Source organism: Artibeus jamaicensis, unplaced genomic scaffold, assembly GCF_021234435.1.
Source record: "Artibeus jamaicensis isolate MK-2021 breed Jamaican fruit bat unplaced genomic scaffold, CSHL_Jam_final scaffold_1964, whole genome shotgun sequence".
Taxonomy (NCBI): domain Eukaryota; kingdom Metazoa; phylum Chordata; class Mammalia; order Chiroptera; family Phyllostomidae; genus Artibeus; species Artibeus jamaicensis.
The window spans coordinates 1,129,624-1,152,721 of record NW_026522030.1 but is presented as its reverse complement, the minus strand read 5'-3'; the positions used below and the strand labels follow the sequence as shown (position 1 = coordinate 1,152,721).

Here is a 23,098-nt window from a genome sequence, read left to right as displayed (position 1 = left end):
ACCCCCTCCCCCCACATTCTCCCCCTTTAGTTCATGTCCATGTGTCACAGGTTCTTTAGCTTCTACATTTCCCACACTATTCTTGCCTTCCCCCTATTTTCTACCTACCATCTATGCTACTTATTCTCTGTACCTTCTCCCCCATTCTCCTCCCACTCCCCTGTTGCTAACCCCCCATGTGATCTCCATTTCTGTGGCTCCACTCCTGATCTAGCTGTCCTCTTAGTTTGCTTTTGTTTTAGGAGTGGTTGTTAATAAGTGTGACTTTGCTATCCTTTCATTGTTCATATTCTGCATGATGATTATTTTAAATGATTTTCTGGTGGCAGGCTAGGCTGCAGGCTTTTCTAGTGTTGAATGCAGGCAAGCCTCACCTCTCTTGGCCTCAGTTTCCCCATTTCTACACTGAGTCGGACCTGGTGTTCTCCTGCATTTCCTCCGTGCCAGTACGCTATTCTCCAGTGTAATGGAGACACAGATTTAGAGGTTTATCTTTGCCTTGGAGAAGTTGCTGGGGTTGGAAATGATATGTTAGATAATAACAGGACATGTGCACGCCAGAGATTGTAATCAAAGAGCTCAGAGCGAATGGTCTGCATTTCTGCTTGTCTCCTCACTTGCCCCACAGTGGGTCCCAGGAAGCCTCTGGAAAAAGCAGAGAGTGGCAGAGAGAGCGCATGAGCCTCCCTGGGGGGTGGGCACCCTGCTTTAGTTCTGAGAGAAAGTAGAACCGGACAGAGTTTCCCAAGTCGGGAAAGACGACAGAGTGTGACAAAGGACATTGAGCAAAGGAGAGAGGGCCAAAGACTCAGGCCTGTGTGGTGTCACTTGTGTGAACTCCGAGAGCTACTTAAAACCCTCCAGGCCTTGACCTCCTCGAATGAAAACTGCACGTGGTAATGCCTTATGTGGGGGTGGGGGGCCAGGCTGGGGCTCCCCAGGCCCTGTGGCTTCCGTGGCTGCCAATGGTTGGGAAAACCAGAAACTGAGTGCTCTGTTCCTGCTTCTTTACTTTTGTGACTGATCACCAGCAGCCCACAATGATTGACTCGGTGCATTTTATCGTGTGCTAGAGGGAGATTGAACCCAGCTGAGAACACGGGGCTGCTGCCAGCACCTAGACTGAGAAGGGACATGGCGGTCACCTGGTCCAGGCTGCTGTTGTGTGAGTCTCCTGACTTGTAGCCACAGAGCAGCTGCAGGAGCCGGGGCAACCCACCGTTGCTGTTGGGAAGCTGTACTAGACCCCCTCTGTCGCAAATGGCTCTCTCTCCAATGCATGGGAGGTGCTGTTGAGAAAAATAAAAGGATACATGTTTACAGTACCTTGCGTTCATCTGACAATGTGGATTTGCTGACTCACCTAAAATAATATCTGCCATCACTAGCACTAGCAAAAACTTCCATTTAGAGAGAACCCACAGTACCTGCCATTGTGCCGAGTCTTTCTCTCACTGAGTCTTCCCAACAGCCCCACCAAGACGCAGTTTTACAGAGAGGAAATTGAGACTTTTACGGGTTAAGTCACTTGCCTAAAGTTACAGGACTAGTGTCAAGAGTTCCAACCCTGCGGCCTGACTGCAAAGCCACGGATCACTGTTTTAAGTTAGGGACAAGAATGCGCTTTGGCATTCCTGTTTCTTGGTTCTGAAAGAAGCTGGGAATCATCCTTCCCGTTCATTCCTTTCAGTGGGTCTAGCTGCTCTTTGCAGACCTTCCCTGCTTTTGCGAGCAGCCGGTTTCACCCGCTGAGGGCTGCGCCTCCCCAAGTCGGACCTCGCCCGGGCTGGAATACGTCCCGCTGGTCCTAGTGCACCAGGGCACGAGCCCCACGCCCACGGGGCGCTCCGACCCCAGCCCGGCCCCAGGCTCCTGCGGCTCTCTCCTGCGTGCTCCCGGCCTCAGTTTCCTCGTAAAGGAGGGAGCTTGATGCCTTCCTCCGGCAAGTAGCGAGAGGTCGGTAAAGCGACTGTAGCCTGAAGGCAGAGGCGCCATTCTCCGGGCGAGGGGAGGGGCCGGTGCTCCTCCAGTCCCTTCCCCCTCCACACCCGTATCCCCGCTGCCCCGCCCCGAAGGCGGCTCCGCCCGCGCCCTGCCCATCCCCGCCGAGAGCCCGCAGCGCTCCCGCCCCGCTGCCCGGAACCAGCTGAGCACAGCTGGACCCAGCAGCCGCCGTCGCCAGCGCCGCAGCAGCAGGTAGGGGAAGGGGGCGGCCACGGCCCCGGGTGTCTGGGGATCTCGGGCATCCACATCCTTCTTCTCCCTCCCCGCCCAGTCCCAGCTCGACAGCGCCTGGAGCTCGGCCTGGGGTACCGTTGGAAAAGGGCTTCCTCTCTTAGCTCGTCTTCCAGAGGACCAAGGAAGTTTGGGTTGGGGGGATAGGGCGGGAGAGTAGGGGGTGGTCGGGCCCCACCCACGGGCCCTGCTCTGCTCCAAGTATCTGAGCCAACCTCGATCCCGCCCCCGCAGCTGGTGGAACTGGGCCTGGGGTCACTGCTGCACCCGTGGTATCTGACCCCGGCTTGCAGGTAGTTGCTCGCCCAAGGTGTGGGCGGCGGCTCCGCTGGGGAACCCGCTCCACGGATCCTTGACTGCAAGGTAATAGTGCCTTTGCCTGCTCGTCCCGGGCGATGGGGATCCTTTAGCCTCCTACCTCTTTCTGGACTCAGCACTGTTAGAAAGTTTTCCCTGTACTCGTCTGAAATCTTGCATTTGCTTACCTGGAGGAGCTGTCTCCTCTGCGCTGTGTGTTTATCCCCTTTCCTGACACAGACAAACTCCTTTCAGAGCTGAAGACCGTGATTAGAATCTCCCTTTCTCCCCGGGTCCCCATCTCTTCTCAGGTCTGATCACCCCAGACCCGATTACCGAAATGTCTGCCTCCTCCAGGGCAAGCAGGCTGTCCTGGGCCATGCCCACCGGCAAGCCTGAGCCCTCAGAAGCTTTGGGTAGGCAGGGGACATGCTTTGTAGCCCCTCATCTCTGCCCAGAGCACTAAAAAGCCAAAGGCATCCAGGGCTGTGCTGGAAGTAACCAGGGCTTTGTGGAAGGCAGGGCTGCAGGGGGAGGTCCTGCTTCCGCTCTGCTTGGAGCACTTCTGAAAGACTTAATCCTGCACCTCCAGTTCTCCCAGGACCACATTTCTGACCAGGGCACCGTCGCCTGGTGCTGCATTCCAGTTTCCTGTGAGCACAGCTTGAGGTCTGACCCCAACCCCACTCCACAGTTGATAGAACTGAAGGGCCCTGAGCATCTGTGACAGGCTCATAGTCACACAAGGAGGAAGGGGCAGGCCTGGGACCCAGAAAGAAAGACTCTTTCTTGAGTGTTCCTTCACTAAGGGACTGACTACTGACTCCCTCCGACACACACACACTTGGGGGTGCTGATTAGTGTTTCTTGGAGATATTAAGGGGAAGAGGCTTGGAACGGAGTAAGGAAAGGTGGGAGTGGGGATAGTGGGCATCCAGGTCCCTTGAAACTCCATTTTCCTTTCTAGGCTTTGCTATTTATAAATGCCAGGGAAATTGTAAACAGCCGGGGGAGCTTGAGTTGGCACCAGGGTGAGTTACACAGCAGCAAAGAAGGTTTCCGTGTGAATCAGGGAAGGAAACTTTACTCCAGAATTTTCCAGTCTTTTTTATTAGGGACTGATGTGAACTTGGGAGAGCAGGCAGCTCCCTAGAGGGGAGGCTGCAGGGTTTGCCTTCCATGGCATTTCCTTCCCCCCTGCTTCCTTGACTCAGTCCTCTTTGGGTCTAGTGCCTTGTCCTGTGAGGGCCCAAGAGCCACCGAGGAGGACAAAGCTCTCTGTCCTCAAGAGACCTCCCATCTGTAGTGGTCGACACAGTCCTGTGATACTGATAGGTACTTCAGCCTATAAGAGAGGCGACTAAGTTTGTCTGGGCAACCCAGTCCTCAAAAAGGAGTTCTAGTTTCCTAGGAGATAAAGGGATTGAGGGAAAAGACATTCTAAGAAACCAGAAGAGCTTGTGCAAAGGCACTGAGGTTTTCTGAGCACTCCACATGGCTAGAATGGAGAATGGGGGAAGGGTAGAGTGGTGGAGTTGAGACTGTAAATAACGATGGAACTAGGCTGTGAACTAAGAGTTTGGACTTTATTTCAAAGGTAATGAGTCAAGAAAGGCCTTCGGCCAGAGCCATGATAAAAACTCATTCTGGTGGCTGATGTAGAAGGCGCATTGGAAAGGGCTCAGCTGGAGGCAGAGGGACCCCAAGGAGCCTGTTGGATGGTTGAGTGAAAGAGAGTCCAGTTCTGAACCAGAGCAGTGGCCCCAGGACGGGTCAGGGGGGCAGATTCTGGAAACCCAGCCGAAGATCTCAGGACCTGCTATAAATTTTATCTAAAAGCAGCCCTGTCTGGTATAGCTCATTTGGTTAGAGCTTATAGCTACTGGTTAAAGCTCCTAAGTTATTGTGAGTTTTGCTGTGTTATTTTTTCTTCTATTTTTAAGCAAAAAAAAAATATTGTTAAAGATTCAATCCTGGCCAAATAACTTAAGGGCATCGTCCCTCTACACCAAGGTTGTGGGTTCAACCCTGGTGCAGGCAACATACAGAAATCAACCAGTGACAACAAATCAATGTTTCTCTCCCTCTCTTAAGAAAAGAAAAGGACATCAATAAATTTTTTAAAAATTAAAAAAACGAAGATTCAAACGTGGAGAAGAGTATCGAGTGACTTTCATCTCTCCAAACCCCCCTTTTTTCCCCAGAGGTAGCCACAGTTAACAGCTGTGTGTACACCTGTGTCACATTATCACAAGCAAGAGCTGTAGATTGGATGCTTTCACCCGTCCTGGGTTCCTGGTACCAGCAGATCACCTCCCCCTACTCCGTCTGTGTGGGTGGTTTGGGTCTTTCATGAGAAGTTGCTAGGCCGTAGTGATGACTTACGCATGGTCTGCAGTCCTTAGCTGAGGCCGTGGTCTCTGGTTTTCTTCAAGAAAACTTCACAGCCTAAACCTCCAATCTGAGGGTGTGTATTTGCTGATTGGAGACCACAGGACTGAGAGGAGTTAAAAGTACTAACTTGGGAGTGGAGCCACAATGTTTGTTCTTCTGAGTGACCTGGGGCAAATGCTGGTTCTCTGGGCCTCAGTTTCCTCATCTGTAACATGGGGGGATGTTGAGCTGCCTCATAAGCATAGAAAACTACCTTTTTAGCATACCGAGCACCGGAACATGAATTACTTCGTGGATTCCTCACAAGCATTCCTCTGATCCCCTATGTATTATGATTCCCTTTTACAGATGAGGTAACTGAGGCTTAGAGAGGCTAAATAATGTACCTCGGGTTATAAGGCTACTTGGTGTTGGTGCCAGGATTCTGAAAGTGTAGAGCCATGGATCTTAATCACCTCATTCTCCTGAAGGTTCCATCTAGTCCTGACATGAGAGCTGATGGGGGAGTTCTGTTGTGGTTGTGACAATGGCCATGAGTCAGTGTACATGGCTTGGGAGCTCAGTCCTGCAGCAGATGCCTGGAGGAACCTCCCAGGGCTGTTTGAAACTCATACTTTTCTGTAACACCACTGACAGGACTCCGGAGGGGAGGTCAGTTTTTCCTCCACTTCAGAGAACGCAAGACTTGCCCGAGCTCACTTGTTGAGTTGGGGGCCCAGCCCGGACCGGTCCCCCTCCTTTCACCATTTGAGCCCGTTTTCTGGAATACTTTCTGGGGAAGCTGGGCAAAGTGAACCCCCTTGTCGCACAGTTATTCCCTGAGACAATGCCTGCAGAAGCAAGAAAATGCAGGTCCCAAGAGTTATGCATTTTGGGGGGGGGAGGGAAAGAAAGAGCCCAGTGTGTTTAGACCTATGTAAAAATATCTTCTCTTTGAACTGAGTGAGCGTGTGTCGTATTTCAGCCTGATGTGGTTTGTGAGTTCGGAGACCACAGGCAGCCTCGGTTCCTGCTGCTCTCAGCTCCCCCTCTCCCTGCTCTGCCCTGTCTGTGCCTGGGACCACATCAGCAATTTAAGGGCGCAGCAGAGAAAAGCGGTGGGCGTGGGCCTGGTTTTGCCACTGACAAAGTACTGGGTGACTTGTGCTAAATACATGCCTTTCTCTGGGCCCCAGTGTTCACTTGGCAGTGGGGGGGTGGACAGGATAATGTCAGGCTTCCCTTTTTCTGATGGCCTTAAGTCAGAGGGCTTTGTTCTCCATGCAGGAAGCTGGGGCCCGCTTGTCTGCCAGCACAGAGCAGCCCACAGCGGTCACAGTGTTTAAGATACTTGCGCCAGTGCCAGCTGGAGATTCAGCTGCTGTTCATGAATTTGGTCTTCGTGGACTGAATCGGTTGCCCTATTTTGCAGATGAGGAAGTTGAGGCCTGGGGTTCATTTGTGTATCCTACTCCCTGTTGTATAAGCAGTGAGAATCTGGCCATGTATAGCATGCTTGTGTGTTCACCTTTCGTCTTCACTGTCTTGTTTAATCTTTTACCAGCCCTATGAGAAAGGCGATAATGATTCCGTTTTACAGCTGAGGAAACTGAGGCTTGACCTAGAGGGGTGAAATGACTTACCATCTCTTCTTTGAGCTTCACAGTAGCCCTGAGATTGTCATTATGGACCTCATTTTGTAGATGAGAAAATTGAGACCCTGAGATGGGAGCTCCCCTGCCCAGGGGTCCTGTGGGGCCCCATGGCCAGTTAGATTCCTTCCTGACCCTCCGTTCTACTCCTTCCGGGTGACTTGCTTTTTCTCAGAAGGAGCCTCTGTGTCTTTTGCAGTTAGTGCTTGGATTAAGGGATAGCAGTTTTCTTCCTGGGCTGTAAAGCATCCCCGAAATTTGCTCTTCCCAAGGGGACTCCGGACATGTTTTGAACCACGGTGTCTCAGGCAACTTTGATGGAGGCGCCACACCAGTGGGAGTGGATTCATCTTTTCTGCTTTTAAGCAAACAGCCTTGTTACTTCCCAACCTCAACAAGGATGTCATGTGGGTCTGGTTTATTTGCCAAGCAAAGAATATATATGTGGTATAGGTAAGCTTTCCGGGTGGAGGTTGGCCCTTCATTTCCTTCCTATAGTGACTGTGGCTGGGCTGGGCCCTCGGTGGGTTACTCAGTAAATATTAGCTAATTTTCAGGGAGAAGCAAAGTGCTGTGGGTGGGATACCCATGGACTGTGGGTTGTTTTTTTTTCCTCCTCTCCTCTAGGGACTTTTTTCCTTTTTCTAATGATAACAAATGTTGATGATAGGAAATTTGGAAAATAAAAATATTAAAAATAAGAACTCTCTCTAATTTTGGGTGCATTTCCTTCCTGACATTTTCAGCACTGTTTTTTTTACCCCCACATAATTGTGGTCGTGCTGCATTTACGGTTTCCTATTCTGACTTTTTGTTTCTTTTAACATTGTGACACAAATATTTTCTCATGTTATTTGGAACTCTAAATTTAATTTTAAAAAAGTTTTTAGAGTATACTATACCTAAGTAGATAAATGCACTTTTACTGCTGTTTTAAATTTTTTGTTCCAATAGTCCAGGGGATTAAAGAAGTGAACTTACACATTTTACTTATTTTAAAAAAACAGGCTTTCCCTTTTTATTATGAAAATGATAAGTGCCATTCTGATTTTTAGTCACTCTCTGTAATTGGATTAATGGTATAAATACATCATGGTTCATTTAACCAATCCTCTGGTATTAGGCATTTAGGCTGTTTATAAACAATGCTTCAGTGAACATCCTAGTGCATAAATTCTTCTTCTCTCATTATTTCTTAGGAGGGTACCCAGGACTTGGAGTTTCTGGGTGAAAAATGACATATTCTACAGCTTTTGCAACACTTTGCCAAATTGCTCCCCAGAAAGGTTGCGGCCATTCTTACCCCCACCAGCCACGCCTGAGGGTGACGGCCACACCTGAGGGTGACGGCCTTTTGTGGGAGCCTCAGGAGCTGGTGTCCAAATCCTAGCTCAGGGCCCATTTACGGAAGCATCATACTTCCTTCCTTCATTCATTCATTCAGCAAAAATATTTGCACAGTTCAGCATCAGTACAGGATAACAGTTAAAATCCAGGCTGAAGAGGTGGAGAGAAGCTGGTTCTCACTCTATGTGCAGTTTCTGCTTTGCACTTGTCATAAGACCTTGAGCTTACGCTAGGTCACTGCTCCGCCTCCTCACTTAGAACGGAAGGGCTTGACTTTGTGTTCCCTGGACTTTGGTGTGACTGTGGTGACCCTCAGCTGAAGACCTATCTTACCTCAAAACAGTTTCTAGGCTCTGACTGTTAGAGTTGGACCTTGGGAATCACCTGGCCCCACCCCCTTACTTCATGGCTGGGGATATTCATACTCAGAGAGAGCAAGTGAATTTCCTAAAGCACACACAGCAAGGCCTCTGATTGCTACTCATCCAAACCAAAAGTACTCATTGAAACCAAAATGATTTCAGTTCTTATTAAACCTAAAGCCTGGGAAGATCAAGGAACCTGGCTGTGGTCAGACCCCTAGGTTGTCCAGGCAGTGTGGTCTTGGGAAAGTCATTTCCCTCTCTAACCAGTTTCCCCCGTTGCAAAATGGAGCGTGGCACCTTCTCGAGTCTTCCCAGGTCTGCTTTTCTGCTGGCTGAAGGTTTGAGTTCAAGATCCAATAGAGGTGTGTCAATTGTGCATCCTAAATTGGGGTGCTTTTTGAGATCACTAGTAGAGATGTTAGGTCAGAGACTTAATATTAAGACTTAAAGACGCCCTGGCTGGTGTGGCTCAGTGGACTGAGCGCTGGCCTGAGAACCAAAGAGTCACTGGTTCAATTCCCAATCAGGGCTCATGCCTGGGTTTGTGGGCCAGATCCCCAATAGGGGGCACCCGAGAGGCAACCACACATTGAAATTTCTCTCTCCTACTCTTCCCCCTCTGCCTACAAATAAATAAATAAAACAAAAAAATATCTTTGGACCCCCCCCCCTCAGGGGTAGGGTTTTGTTAATGTTGCAGCTGGACATAAAAGATGTTCTAGAGCATCTCAAACTTACCCTGCACACAGATCAACTGCGGATCTTGTTAAAATGCAGACTCTGGGTCAGTAGATCTGGGGTGGAGGCTGAGACTCTGCATTGCTAAGGACCTCGCAGCTGATACAGACGTTGCTAGTCCAGGGACCACACTTGGTATAGTGGGAGTCGACATCCCTTCCTTGTGCAAGGCTCAGAGAGGAGCCTAAGTTTCTTAATGTCTTTTCTTTGAGGCTTTTCCTACCCATCACATTTGCTTCCCTCTTCTCTTCCCAGCACTGAGTTGAATGATTTGATCCACAGCTCCGAGTTTCTAGAATCTGAACAGCTCTTGAAATATTTTGCTGCCTAATTTCGCTGCAAGGTAGGGCTGGTCCTTCTTTAAGAGAGAGTGACTCAGTAGGAAGCCATCCGAAGAGGGAGAAATGCAGCCGAAGGACCTAACATTTGACTTAAACATTCCCAGCTGAAGTTTTTATAGTTAAGATTATAAACATGATTCTCAATCTACAGGCTGCAAGCTACAGCCCTGGGGAGGCACCAGACTGTTTTTTGCCTCTCAGCTAAGAATGGTTTTTACATTTTCAAAAAGGCCGTTAAAAAAAAATCCAAACCCAAACAAGGAAGAAGATGCAAAAGAGAGGGTATGGGGCCTGCCAAACCTAAAATATTTACTGCCTGGCCCTTTACAGTAAAAGTCTGCTAACCCCTGATGTAGCGTAACCAAGGCTTTATGTTTTTCTCTGGTGAGCAAGAGGCCTAGCCTCATCGCTTGAACTTTAGTGAGACCAAGATATTGGGCAGGCAGCAGCTTGGTTTGGTGGGAACTGCCCAGGCACCTTAGCTGTGTGACCCTGTGCACGTTATTTTGCCTCTCTGAACTTATGTCCTTCCTTGACAAAGTGGGACAATGCTATCTGCCTGGCAGAGTTACTGTGAGGATGAGAGATGATGTATATGTCAAGTTTAACACTTGGTAAGAGCCCTGAAGATGGTAACTGTTGTCCTTGGGGTAGCCCATTGAACCCTTCTGGCTTTATTGGACAGATAACCATGTTTCTCCCCCCAAATCTGAAGGTCCCCCTGGTGGGCTGCAAGCAGTCTTTTTTTTTTTTTTTTTAGATATAAAGGTACTAAGAATTTTTTAATACAGAAATACAAGAGGTAACTGAAATACAAGGACATCAAATACAGAATTTTGTAGTATGGTTTTTACATGAATTTAGGATCTATATGTTGATGATCAAACAACAAAATGATCTCATAGGAAAAACAAGGGCAGAATCTAGGTACCAGGTACCTGCTGCAGGGTGCAAGCAGTCTTTTAGGAGAAAAGACACTTCTGTTCCAGTCGCCCTTACCCCACCCCCAGGGCAGAAAGCTCCTCTTCAGCCACCTTCTAGACAAATGGGGTTCCAGGTCGCCTACACACTTTTGCTGATGGGGCGCTCTCTACCCAAAGGCTAGCCTTTGCACGGGTGGCCAGCTCTGGCTCTCAGAGAGCACCCCCATCCCTGTGCTCTAAGTTATAATTCAGCAAACAGGCACCTGGCTAGTCTGGGCTGGGATCTGCCCTGGGGACCTGAGTGCCGGAAGGAGCCGCTTCTCTTTATGGCTCTGTCTAGGGCATGTATGTGGGCAATGGACTAGACTCAGCGGTTTGTGGACCTTGTTTTTAAGTCGCTGCAGCTTTAAGGTCCAAAATGAAAAACAGACCAACCTGGAGTTAGCTGGGGCTCATTCTAAGCTCCACTGAGCTGGAAACTCTGGAGCTCCCTGTGGCCAAGTCCTGGGAAAGGGTGCAATGCTCTTTTTGCTCCTAGATGGCAGCACCTGCACTCTTAGCTCTGAGTGACAGGGAAGCTTGTGAGATCTCAGAGCAGCTCGGCTTCAAAGGGGAAGGGGAGGTTAGAGAAGATTTCCTGGAGGAAAGCTGGGCTTGATCATGAGTGGAAGGAGAAGAGAAGAACAGAGATGAAAGCAAGTTCTGAAACAGAGGAAGCAGCCTGGGCAAAGATTATGGGAGGCTGTAAGGCACAGAGTGTAGCTGTGTCTGGCTGGACCTTGCAGGGGATGTGGGTGGGAAGCGGGAACTGAGCGTTGAGGCTCCAGGGGCTGATGGGAGCAGATCATAAAAGATGTCCAGAAGTTGGTAAAGGATCTTGGACTTGATCTGGGGACGACAGGGAGCCCAGGTGGAACCTGAGCGGAGCAGTGACTTGGTCCTGCCGTGCCCTGAGGAGACTGCTCTTCAGGAAGGAGAGAGGAAGTGGGAGGACCCGTTAGGGAGCATTGCAGTCACCCAGTGAGAGGAAGACATCATTTCTAGAGAAAGACTTAGGGGTTTGATTAACAATCAGAGAAAATACATGCACTGTCCAAAGCCCTTGACATAATTTCATCTCATTTAATCCTTCCGATGACTCCGTGGGGTGGGTTCTCACATAACACCTCGTTTACAGAGAAGGACACCGAGAGGCAGAGGGGTGGGGGAACTTGGTCGAGTTACACAGGCAGTTATAACTGAAGGGCCGTTTGTCTGTCCCAGAGTCCGCAGCCACTGCTCTGAAGCTGATAGTAAGCACTGTAAGCGGAATTCAGTCATGCGATGAGGTCACCATACATGTTAATAGGACTTTATGTTGGATTAATAGAGGCACGATATCTAGGATGATGGAGGTAAGAGTTCTGCTTGCCCTGCTTTGGATAGAGCTCATTTGTGTGTCTAAATCTGGGTCTTTTTTTTAAAAAAAGATTTTATTTATTTTCTCTTAGAGGGGAAGGGAAGGGGAAAGAGAGAAAGAGAAACATCAGTGTGTGGTCACCTCCCACATGGCCCCCACTGGGGACCTGACCTGCAACCCAGGCATGTGCCCTGACTAGGAATCGAACCAGCAACCCCTTGATTCACAGGCCTGTGCTCAATCCACTGAGCCACACCAGCCAGGGCTGGGCATCTCCGCCAACCCCCCCAGGAGGGACAGGATTCATTTGGAGTAGATCAGGGAAGGGGGGTAAGGGAACAGGACATCCTGGTCTCAGGAGAAGCTGGAGGAAGGGTCTGTGTAAGTTGCAGAAAACTTAAGGGCCTGGGGTTACTGTTTTCAAGTCTCCAAGGAGTCACTGGGAAGCAGGGTGACGAACCTGTGCTGAGTGACTGCAGAGAGAGAGCGATTTTAGCACATCCTAGTGACGATTTGTCTAACCAGCCAAACTCTCCAACAGTGGGTCTTGAAGCCTTGGCAGGGGGCAAGTGTCCCATTGTTGGAGGCCTGCAAATAGGGGCCCTGTGCCCCTGGTCGTGGGGGCTGGGGAGGAGCGGAAGCTTTCAATTTGATCAGATGATCTTAAGCCCTCGACACTGAGAGTCTTTGCCCTTTATTCACAGGTGGTGCTGACACCCATTCTTACAGCTTCCGCCTTGGTCCTAGCACCTCCCCTGGCAGAGCCCGCTTCACCCTCACAGCCCTGCAAGGTAGGTCGAGCAGCGCAGACCCCGCGTCCTCCTAAACGGGGCTCTGACTGCCCCCCAGGAAGTCTGAAAGGGGCAGTGAAGCCTCGCTGGTCGCCAGAGTGGACTTAGAGGTAGTTTCTGAGTTTTTTCTAGTAAAGCTCAGAGTACATTTCCGCCCGTTTTCTCTTTTGCTTCTCACCTGCCTTTGAGAGGGAGGCCAGGCGGGGCTGAGCCTGTGGGGGAGCAGCAAGGACTGACGGGGCTGGGTGCCAGGGTGCCTGGGCCCGCACCTGGCTGTGCTGCTTGCTGGCTGTGCGGCTGCAGGACAGTTGCTTTTTGTACCAAGGCCTCTCTTGGCTCTTCTGTAAGAGGGTGGGTTCCCCTGAGGAGGAAGGAGGTGCACAGATTCTCCCTGGAGGCTCGGGAGAGGCGAGAAAACCTGGGGGGTGGCTGCCAAGTCCCCGGCTTGTTGACTGTAGGAGGAGCACCTGAGAGTATGAGTCACTGCGAAGGTGGATGAGTCATACTCACCTGGGATGGCCCGCAGAGCTGGAAGGGTGGGGCCCACCTGACTATCAGATTCACAGGTGACCTGAGGAAGTAGGCTGAGATCCAGGGGCCATGGTGCAGAGTCCTGGGCAGGAGACCCAGGTCACTTCCCAGCTTGGGACTCGGTTTATCTGCTTGAAAAATGAGCACGTTGGTCTCCCTTGCACCCCTAACAAGTTGTCGTTAGGACTGCGCAAGCCTATGGATGCTGAAGGACTCTGTTAACTGTGAAATGGGAAGTATCACTGCTAGGGACTCACCCAGCTTCCACTGGGGAAAGGAAATGAATCTCTAATAGAGGACACCATGCGGAGAGCCTGGAAAACACCCCTCCAGCCCATGACATCACCTTGGTGGCCAAAAGGAGAAGGGGCCGAATGCCTGCACGCTTACTCATTGGTGGCGGCCCAGCTGGCCTCCAGGGCTGACACTGACCACATTCAGAGCTGTTCCTCTTTCCCAAAGCTTAGATGAAAGGGCCCTCTGATGGTCTCCAGAGCACTTTGTCCTCAAAGCCAGGATTCCTAGCAGGCCCGCTGGGCCCAGAGAGAGGACTTGTCCCCCTTCAGTCAAAGCTTAATGCTACCCAGAGGGGAGGGATGGAGGCTGGTCTTGGTTCTGAAGATCCAGCTTTTGGGACTGAGCCCAAACCACTCCAACACCTAAAGCCAAATTGCCTCTAAGTCCTCTATCACTGAGAAGAGTGTTACGCTCTGTTCATGCTTTTGGTAACAATGACACAGGGACCTGTCTTCTGCCTTCTTCACTTGTGCAGACCCTGCAGGGCCAGGTTGGCTCCGGCCCAGCTGTTAAGGAAGCTTGGCTGGCTTGCCCCTGCACTGTGCCCACCTCACACCCACTTCTGCTGAACATGGGCTCAACCAAGGAGGCCAGCGTGAGCTCTTGTCTAAATCCAATGGTATTTCTTCAGATCGGAGCGTGTGATACCTCGTCCTTTTGGAAGTTCTCTCTCCTTTTTGCTCCTGGGAGGCTGCACCATCCAGTTTGTCTCCTATTTCTGTGACCTTCTTTGGGCCCCGATTTTCCGCCTCTGAATACCACGATTCTGGCCACCTTTCTTGTCTTGAGTTCCACGATAGCTCCACTTGTTCACTGACTCATTCATTCATTCATTCATGGGAACACTCACTTGACAGAAATTTAGGCCTTGAACTGAGTGGTAGAGAAAAGATTTTCCCATCCCTGATGGTCTTATAGTTCTGGGTCTCACAGTAGGTCATCACACACATAACACATTTATTTCTTCAGCTGTAAAGGAAACAGCCAGGGTCATGAGATCGCATGGCATTGGGTGGGTGTGATGGGTTTCTATCTGGACGGATGAGGGAGGCGTCCTTGAAAAAGCCCAGACCTGAAGAGGGAACTGGAGGTGGCAGGGTAAGAAGGGAAGGGGGTACCCAGGCAGCGGGACCAGCATGGAGGAGGCTCTGAGGCAGGACGTAGTGGGTGGAGTTGTTGGGCTTCTGAAGGAAGGGAACGTAATGGGAGAAGGGCCTGGAGACCAGATAGGACTTCAGTTGTGCAAGTTTTGGGGGACCTCAGTTAGAGTGTGGATTTTATTCAAGGCCAGTGGGAAACTATTGGAAGTTCTAAAGTAGGGGAGAGATTTGCCCCAATTTCATTATTAGAACCTTGGAAAGAGATAGAGCTAAGTCCCGAGGGTGCAGTTTTTGGTTCTTCCACACTGTGGCGTCCTAATGCTGCATCTCAGTACTAGGCAGTCCTGGGAATGAGCACTCCCCAGCATTCTCTGGCATCCTTGCCTTTTTTCACTGCTGAGCTTCCGCATGGAGAGGGGAGATGAATCAGGCCTGCCCCGCCCTTGGAGCTCAGAATTGTGGTGGCTGAGCCTGGAGTTCATTGTGCTAAGTACCAGGGAAGCCAGGGAGGCCCTGTCCTCTTCTGAATCAAGCACTAGGTGGACAGGGTGTGCTGGGCATTCAGGCGGGGAGTCACATGTGCAGAAGTTTGGCTACTTGGAACCACTGTGGTTGGGGACTGGTGAGCAGTGCGACCACAGCAGGAATGTGGGGTTGAGGGGGAGAGTGGCAGAAGAGTGAGGCCGGGAGAGGCATTGAATGTCAGGTCTCCATCCCTTGGGTGCCAGAGAGCGTTGGACACATGCTCAACTGGGAGTGACTTGATTAATGGATTTGAGAGGGGAGGGTGGATTGGGCGGGGGGAATGCTATAAGCTGGTTGGAAAGAATGAGTGTGACTGGGTGAAGCCTTGTCACTCCCACCCGCCTACACACAAACACAGTAAAATACTCCGCCCCTTTCTGTCCCTGGCCCTTGTCGGGTTGGGTGACTCTCCCGTTGGCCAGCTCATGGGAGCCCTGCGGCACTGGGGTTTGGTTATACCCTGGGCTGCAGAGGCAGACAGGTCTGAACCTGAAGCATCTCTCTGGTCCTGACTTGCTATGTGCCCCTTGACATGGCCCTTAACCACTCTCAGCCTCAGTTTCCTCATTGGTGAAATGGGAGTGTTACCGGGTTTTGGTGGGAACTAAAGTCCTAAGCATATGCCTGTGCACTGGGATGGCTGTTTATCTTTATTTCCCTGTTGGTTGCTAATGGCCAACCCCGGTCCTAATCTGCCCTTTGGGGAGTCCCCTGCAGCCATCGGTCTGTAATCCGAATTGAAAACAAGGTGTTCCCAGCAGCCCCGACAGAGGCCTCCAGTGGGACTCTGAGCGGTTTGGAAATGCCTCTATGTTTCCCCACTGGGGTCGGGGCCGGGCTCAGAGGGCCGGATGAGGCTCATTCGTCTCTTTAGCTCCAGCCCTCAGCACAAGGCTTGCCTTGTGGTTCTCATAAACCCTAAACAAAATAGTTTTTTAAAAAAAATATTTTATTTATTTATTTCTAGAGAGAGGGGAAGGGAAGGAGAAAGACTGGGAGAGAAACACCAGTGTGTGTTTGCCTCTCATGCGTCCCCCACTGGGGACCCGGCCCGAAACCCAGGCACGTGCCCTGACTGGGAATCGAACTGGGGACCCCTTGTTTCATAGGCCCACGCTCAGTCCACTGAGCTACGCCAGCCAGGGCAAAATAGTTTGAAATTAAAAAAAAGTCATACACCTTGGGTGTCATCTTGCCGGCACTTTATCTGATGGCTGGAGCCCAGAGAAGGATAGTAGCTCATCCAAGGCCACCCAGCCCTTTAGTGGCAGGGATTGGACCTGTTCATTTCTCCCTGGCTCAGATATGTATTGCAATTCTAATTTTTAAAATGCCGATAATTTAAGATTTTACATTAGCTGGTGGAAGGGTAACAGTGGAGTGGATATTTTGAGTGTAGGGCGCCCCACCCGCCAAACCATTCCAGAGAGTGTCTGGCTACAGAGGCCTTAAGGCAGGGGTGACCAACCTGTTGGCATCTCTGGGCCACACTGGAAGAAGAGTTGTCTTGGGCCACATGTTAAATACATTGCAAGATGTAATCACAAAACAACCTCATCGTGTTTTAAGTAAATTTACGATTTTGTGTCGGGCCGCATTCGCAGCCATGCTGGGCCTCATGCAGCCCGCAGGCCGTGGGTCGGACACTCCTGCAAGGGTATCATTCGACCTCCGTAGTTTACATTTGGGGAAACTGAGGCCCAGAGAGAGATGGTAGCCTGCTCAGGGTCCCCAGAGAGTGGGAAACAGAGAAGCAGTCACAAGGCCCACTGTCAGTAATGAGCAGCGGGTAGGAGCTCTTCCCCCCAGCCCGCTGCCTCATGTTCAAAGAAAGTGAATTGGAGTGTGAACAATGGTTTCCTGAGGAAGTTTTGGTTTTTAATGATGTCAGGGGGAAGGACCGTTTCCGGAACTGTGTGTGCCCATGTGATGTCTGGAGTTGGGCCTGGCACAGCTGTTTCAGACTAAAGCCACAGGGTCCTATTTATAGGCCGATGTGATTAGGTTGATGTGGTCAGGAGAGGCCTGCCTGCCCTCTGCCCAGCCCAGCAATGGCCGAGGAAGAGGCCCTCAGGGGCGATTCCGACCCATGGGTGAGTAGCAAGGGACCTGGGGTGGTCCCTGAAGCTTGCTTGGAGCGGGGAGGCAGGGAGGCCTCGGGGGAAGTCCCAGTCCTGACTCCCCGGTCCGGGGCCAGCAGGCCGTCTGCAGAGATGAAACCAGCTTCGATCCTGTTCTCTTTCTGCTTAGAAGCCCTTTTCTGCCTCCGATCAGCTCAGGACTCCTGCTGGCCGGGTCCCTTCCTCACCCACCTCTGAGCCTTTGCTGTTGCTGTTCTCTCCACCTGACTTGCCTGTGCTCAGTTCCCCAAAGGCAAACCTGCGTTCATTCTTCAAGGCTCTGCTCAAATGCTCCCTTTGTGGCTTGTCAGGTCCTGGGTGCTCCCTGGTTTGTGTCATCTGAGTAAGACTCAAGTTCATGTGTGCTGTCCCCTGGGCCAGGAAGTCCTGAGGAAGGACCTGAGATAGAGGAGGAAAAGGAGGAAGACGTGTGTGACCGAGCACCTTCTCTGGTCATTCACCTTACATGTTTGATGAGGTGTGATCTGTGAGCCACACCCCACACAGCAGGCATGTTTTAAAGGTGCGTAGGAGTGAGAGTGAGCTTTCGGAGTCGGGTCGTGCTGGATTCAGACTCTGCCCTGCACTTCCTAACAGTCATCCTTGGGCTGAACAGTCACCTCTCTGAGCCTCAACTTTCCCATGGATTTGGGAAGCATTGTCATCAAGATAAAGCTTATAAGTACTTACGTTACTTGGTCCATAATGAGCTTCTGTGTGCCTAATAGGAATGGTTTACAGGCGGAGAAACTGAGACTCAGTACAGGGAAGCACTTTCTCTAGGGCCCCACACAAGTCAGTGGCCAAGAAGAGAGACCAGATCCTAGTATCCGACTCCACCCTTTGTTCTCCTCCCCTCCCTCTCTCAGCCCCCTGGGCCTATTCTGTTCCCTAGATCGGGGAAGCTTTGTTTTTGGGGATTGTTTTTCCTAAGAAGTTTCCTCTGTGGTGCCACGGATGACTCAGAGCCCTGAGTCACCAGGAGGCCCAAGGGCCAGGGAGGAGTGGGGTGGGAGGAGGAGGGAAAGGAGAGAAGGGACAAGCAAGGGGGTCCCAGTTCCAGCTCTGGCTCTCCCATTGCCCGATCCACGACTAGGTCAGACAGAGCACCTCCCTGGCCTGCCTGGCCTCCGTTTCCCCAAATGTGAAAGGAGCTGTTGGGCTTCGATACATGGTTTCCAGTCCAGGCCGAGCCTCAGAATCCCAGGTTCCCAGGCCCCACCCTGACCTGCAGACTCTGGAGCCTGGGAATCCACGGAATCCACGTCTCCTGGAGCTCCCCAGGTGATCCTGCCTCCCACCTGATCTGCAGAGGGGCTGGGAACCCGGCTGTGCACAGCTCCCCCCGCTGGGCCTCAGAGGGGCTGCACAGCCTCCACCAACACCCCACCACCTCGGAGCCCCTTCTTTGCCGAGTTCTCTGTCCAATTGGCACACAGGAAGTGCATTGGCTTTTCTTCTGTTTTAAACAAGTTTGTCAAGTATTATTTCCCTAATTCTTGAAGTAAATTTATGTGTAATTTACATACCTCTAATGCACCCCGTTTAATTATTCGATGACTTTTAATATGCTTACAAAGTTGTGCCTCCACCCCCACGGTTCGGTGTGAAAACATTTCCATGACCCCTTAAAGGTGCCCACGCCTGCGTGCTGGCCGTCCCACACCCACCCCATTGCCCATCACTGATCTGCTTCTTTCTGAACGCCCAGGCCTGTGCGCAACCCCCGGCTTCTCCCTTTCTGTCTGTGTGATCTCGTGCAGGTTCTTGCCCCTCTCTGAGCCTTGGATTTCTCCTTAGTAGGAGAGGAACAATGATATCCTCCTTGTAGCCTATTGTTTGAATTTCACTAATGCCATCGAGCGTGTGCTGCGTAGTAGGAGCCGGGGACATGGGAGCCTGGCACGCGGTGTGCGGGACATCTGTGCCAGGCACTGGGCTAAGCACTTTAAATGCATTATCTCTCACTTCCCCCCGCCAGCTCTTACTAGGTGAGTGCGGATATCATTTCTGAGGCACTGAGAAGGGAGGTAACTTTTCCCAGGCTGCACAGGTAAAGGCGCGTAGGGCTGGGGGCCTGTCCCAGGGCCCTCCTGCCTTAACCGTTCCACTGCAGGTGGGAGTCATGGCTCGAGGGACACCATTTGGGGACCCAGGGCAAGGTTATGGTACATACTTCCAAGGGATAGGACCTGATACAGTGCGCATGGGCTTCAAAAGAGGTTATGTAGTACAGAGTGCCTCTCATGCAACAGATGTGACATGGTGCATGGAGCATGATCCAAGGAATAAGTGACATGGGACACGGTACCTGGAACATGCATCGGAGTAGCCACTCAGGACAAGGTTTGAGGAACACAGGGCCTGGTAGGGCGAACAGACAGCATGGTGTATGTGACGCTGGGTATGGTACACGGTATATGACGTGGGGGTGTGGTACCCAGGGCATAGCGCTTGCGATGCAGCAAATGGGCACAGAGAGACCTTTTTCATGTCAGTGCCTGGGGCCCTAGCACACAGTGGCAGGGGCCAGTTTTCTCTTTCCACAAAGGCCTGTCTGTGTTTCACCTCCTCCTCCCTGTCTCTGCGGATGCCAAAGAGTGGGTGTGTCCTGGAGGACTGGGGCCCAGTACCTCCCACCACCCTACTGGCTGAGGCAGGGATCAAGGCTTGGGGCCAAGTCCATGGCTCAGGAAGAGCCTGCCAGGCCTCCAGAACCTGTCTTTCAGAAGCAGCTGTGAGCACCAGCCCCAGCCAGCCAGAGCCTAGTAATTTTCCTGTAAGCCGTCTTCCCTCCCACTCCCCTCCCTGCTGCCGCTGCTGGCGGTGAGCGGTGCATTCCAGTGCTCAGGGAGAGAGTCAGCTCTTCCACTGGGGTGGAGGCGCAGGGAGGAGGCAGCTGTTAGCAACCTGGTGGTTCCCGAGCCCTCCTGGCACCTGGCACTCACTCCTTCATCTTCCCATGCACAAGGGCCTCCAATAGCTTGATGCGCTGAGGCTCAGAGAGGCCAAGAGCTGGCCCAAGGTCACACAAGTCAGAGGCAGAGCTGAGGCTAGACCCCAGCTCTCCTGAAGGCAGGGACATTGAGGATGTATGGAGGCAAGGTTAGATGCCTTGTTGGGGGGCAGGCAGGTGATGAGGCTGCAAGAGCACCGGGCACCAGATTGTAGAGGGCCTTAGGGGCCAAGCCGGGGAGTCCCGTCTGCTTTCAGTATGCACTGGGGGCCATGGAAGGGTCCGGAGTGGGGAATGATGCAATCTCTAGGGATAACAGGAGAGTTGAAGGCAGTGAGGAAGCTGGTGCGGTGGTTTCAGAGGAAAGATGGGGACCCAGAACCAGGACGGTGCTGGACTGTGGGGGTGGGAAGTGAGTGTGAAACAGGCAGTGCACAGGGTTGCAGCTCTGGCCTCAGCCCTAGGTGCACTCCCCCTGAGATGAGTCTGGACAGGCCCTCCTCTAAGAGTGTCACTCAGGGTCCTAGAAGTCCCCAGAGGGATCGGCACCTGGCGGACAATGCTGGTGACTGGTGTCTGCCTGGGAGTGAGGCTGGGCACACACCTGGGAAAATGAGGCAGCACCGTTCTGGAGCTCTGCTGTGTGCCAGGCACTGGGTTCTGTGTGCCGGGGCTCCTTTAATCCTTCCAGCTAGGTGTCATTGTCCTCTGACCTGGGAAAGGAGATGAGCATTCCGGTCCCATACTTCTGTTTGCATTTCAAGGGGGAAAGCACTTTGAAAACCTACTAAAGTGAAAAGGGTTAGCAATAATAAGAAATATCTTTGAATCTGGAAGTTCTATTGTAGTTCAGAATTTGAGAGCCATTGCAAAGAATTCCTAATCATGCTACAGCATTTGTAGTTCTTCCGTAACTGATTTGTACTAGAATCAAGTGCTGGCAAGCCTGTGACATGGTCTCATCATTCTGTCCCCAAGGACACAGGCTCAGAGAGATTGAGTCACTTGCCCAGGGTCACCCAAGTAGTACGTGACAGGACTAGGGTCAGATGTTGACTCCAAAGCCCTTATTCTTTGGGGCGAGGCAGGCTAGAGGAGAGGGGAGTGAGTCATCAGGAAAGACTCTCCGAGGGGCCGGACGGAAGGCAGACCCCTTAGGTGCTGGCTCGAGACCCTCTCCTGAGACGCCTGCCCATCCCCGACACCAGCCACCACCCTGGGTCTCTGGGCCTCGACTGCGACCCTTCAGCCCTCCCATTCTCTGGATGCAGAGACACAGAGGGAGAGGTCAAGGGCGGGTACGTGGGCCAGTGGCCTATATGTGCGCACAGCCTGGACAGACAGTGGGGGCTTGTCTTTGGATGTGATGCTTGTTGAGCACCTGCTGTGTGTCAAGCACGGTGCCCAGGGCTCCCAGACACTCCATAGGGTAGAAGTCATCACCCCATTTTGCAGAGGAGGAAAGTAGAACTCTGCAGAAGGGCACTTGCCAAGTCCATGTACATTCCAGACATTCCCTGTATTCTGCTGGCTGGAAGGTCATGCCCTCCTCACCCTGTTGGTCATTCTTGGCATCCTGAGCTTACAGAGGCTTGGCCCCTGCTCCTGGGGGAAGGAGACTGGCACTTTCAAACATCTGTTTTATGCCAGGCATGGTCCTAGGATCTTCCACACTTATGGTCTTGTTCAGCCCTTTCCACATGCCTTTGAGAAAGGCATTTGTACTTCAGTTTTACACCTAAGGAACTGCAGTCTCAGAAAGAGAACCTTACCCAGCCCCCTTTGCAGGTACATACTCTGTGCCCAGTTCCGTGCTTAGCCCCAAATGTGTTTTACCTTATAAAATTCCCACAACAGCCCTGGGAGGGTGTAATAATCCCCGCCTGAGGAAATAGAGGCTCAGAGGGCAGGAGCCACTTGTTCAAACCACACAGTTGGAAAGTGGTGGGTCGGGCACTTACACCCAGGTTTTTCTGGCCAGAGCTCTTCCCACAGTCATGCACCTTGTTTTCCTGCTCTTGGAAAGCCCTTCCTCGGTGGTGCAGGAGCGGCCTCCCCGGCTCCTGCTCATTCTGGCTCTGGCTAAGGCGTCTGAGGCCCTGTCTTCCCAGGACATTTGCTGATGGAGACTGTTCCACCTTCTGCTGCTCCTGTGGCCACGGTGCCTGCATTTGGGCCTCCGAGTCGTGCTGCTGACTTGTTTGTGCCTGGGCTCCCCTGTTGGCGGGCTCCAGGGGGCCAGAGCAGCTAGCATAACTGTTTGCAGGCCAGCCTCCCAGGAACAACAGCTCCTGGCTCACAGAGAAGGGGAAACCATGTGAAGTGGGCCCTGGCAAGCAGGGCGCCGGGTTCACACTCATGGTCAAATCTGGCGGCTTCCAGGGCACGGGATCAGGAAGTGGTGGGGCCTGGCCCTCTCTGAATGTCCTGCCCTGGCTCTCAGCACTAGGTGGGGTTGCCTCCGGAAGCTGGGAACGGGCCAGTGGCTTCGCTCCCTGGGATAGTTGGCCTCCTGGAGGTGGCTTCAGCCAAGCCCCACTGCTGTCTCCCCAGTGACTGTCCACACCCAAGACAGACTGTGCCAACACAGAGAGCCAGCTGGCCCTTCCAGGGGCTCTTTCATGTCATGGAGACAGGCCTTGGCCTTGGCCTGATCACCAAGAGACCTGGGTTCTAGGTCTGCTCCGCCAGGTACTTGCATGTGATTCTGAGAAGTCACACTGTCGTTCTTGGCGTCATCATCTACAGAGAGAAAATGGACTAATAGACATGCTGTTAATCAGTCCTACTCTGTGCACTGTACCCTAGCCATCTCCCTCCAGAGATCCCAACTGTCCTGCAAGTGGGCATCACTATGCTTATTGACAAACGAGGGACCCAAGGCTTAGAGAGGGACAGCAATTTGTTCTAGGTGACACAGCCGGACCTGAACTCAAGAATCTCACTGTGGAGTCTGTAACCTTTCTCCCGCCCCACTTGCCCTCATGTGGCGCTCCAATGCTGAACAAAGGCCTCTGCAAAGAAGCAGACAGGTCAAGAAGAAAGGGGCTCACTGGTGGGAAGCTCTTACTTTGGGCCCTTGGGCCCCCTCACTGCCCTGTGAGATAC

The 23,098-nt window shown here is 52.0% G+C and overlaps 1 protein-coding gene across 2 annotated transcripts in view; it reads left to right on the top strand.

The window, feature by feature from the left end:
• The first annotated feature begins 2,116 nt into the window (after positions 1 to 2,116).
• Positions 2,117 to 23,098, top strand: part of GSN (gelsolin) — a 49,504-nt gene continuing 28,522 nt past the window's right edge. The window contains exons 1-2 of one of the 2 annotated variants that reach the window (XM_053656354.1): positions 2,117 to 2,196; positions 12,375 to 12,461. Coding sequence is in view for 1 of the 2 variants with exons in the window: in XM_053656352.1 (XP_053512327.1) it covers positions 16,966 to 17,007 (42 nt within the window). In the remaining variant the exon portion in view is untranslated. Of the gene's footprint in view, positions 2,197 to 12,374; positions 12,462 to 16,911; positions 17,008 to 23,098 lie in introns of those variants that run through there. The other variant, XM_053656352.1, reaches the window with a different exon arrangement.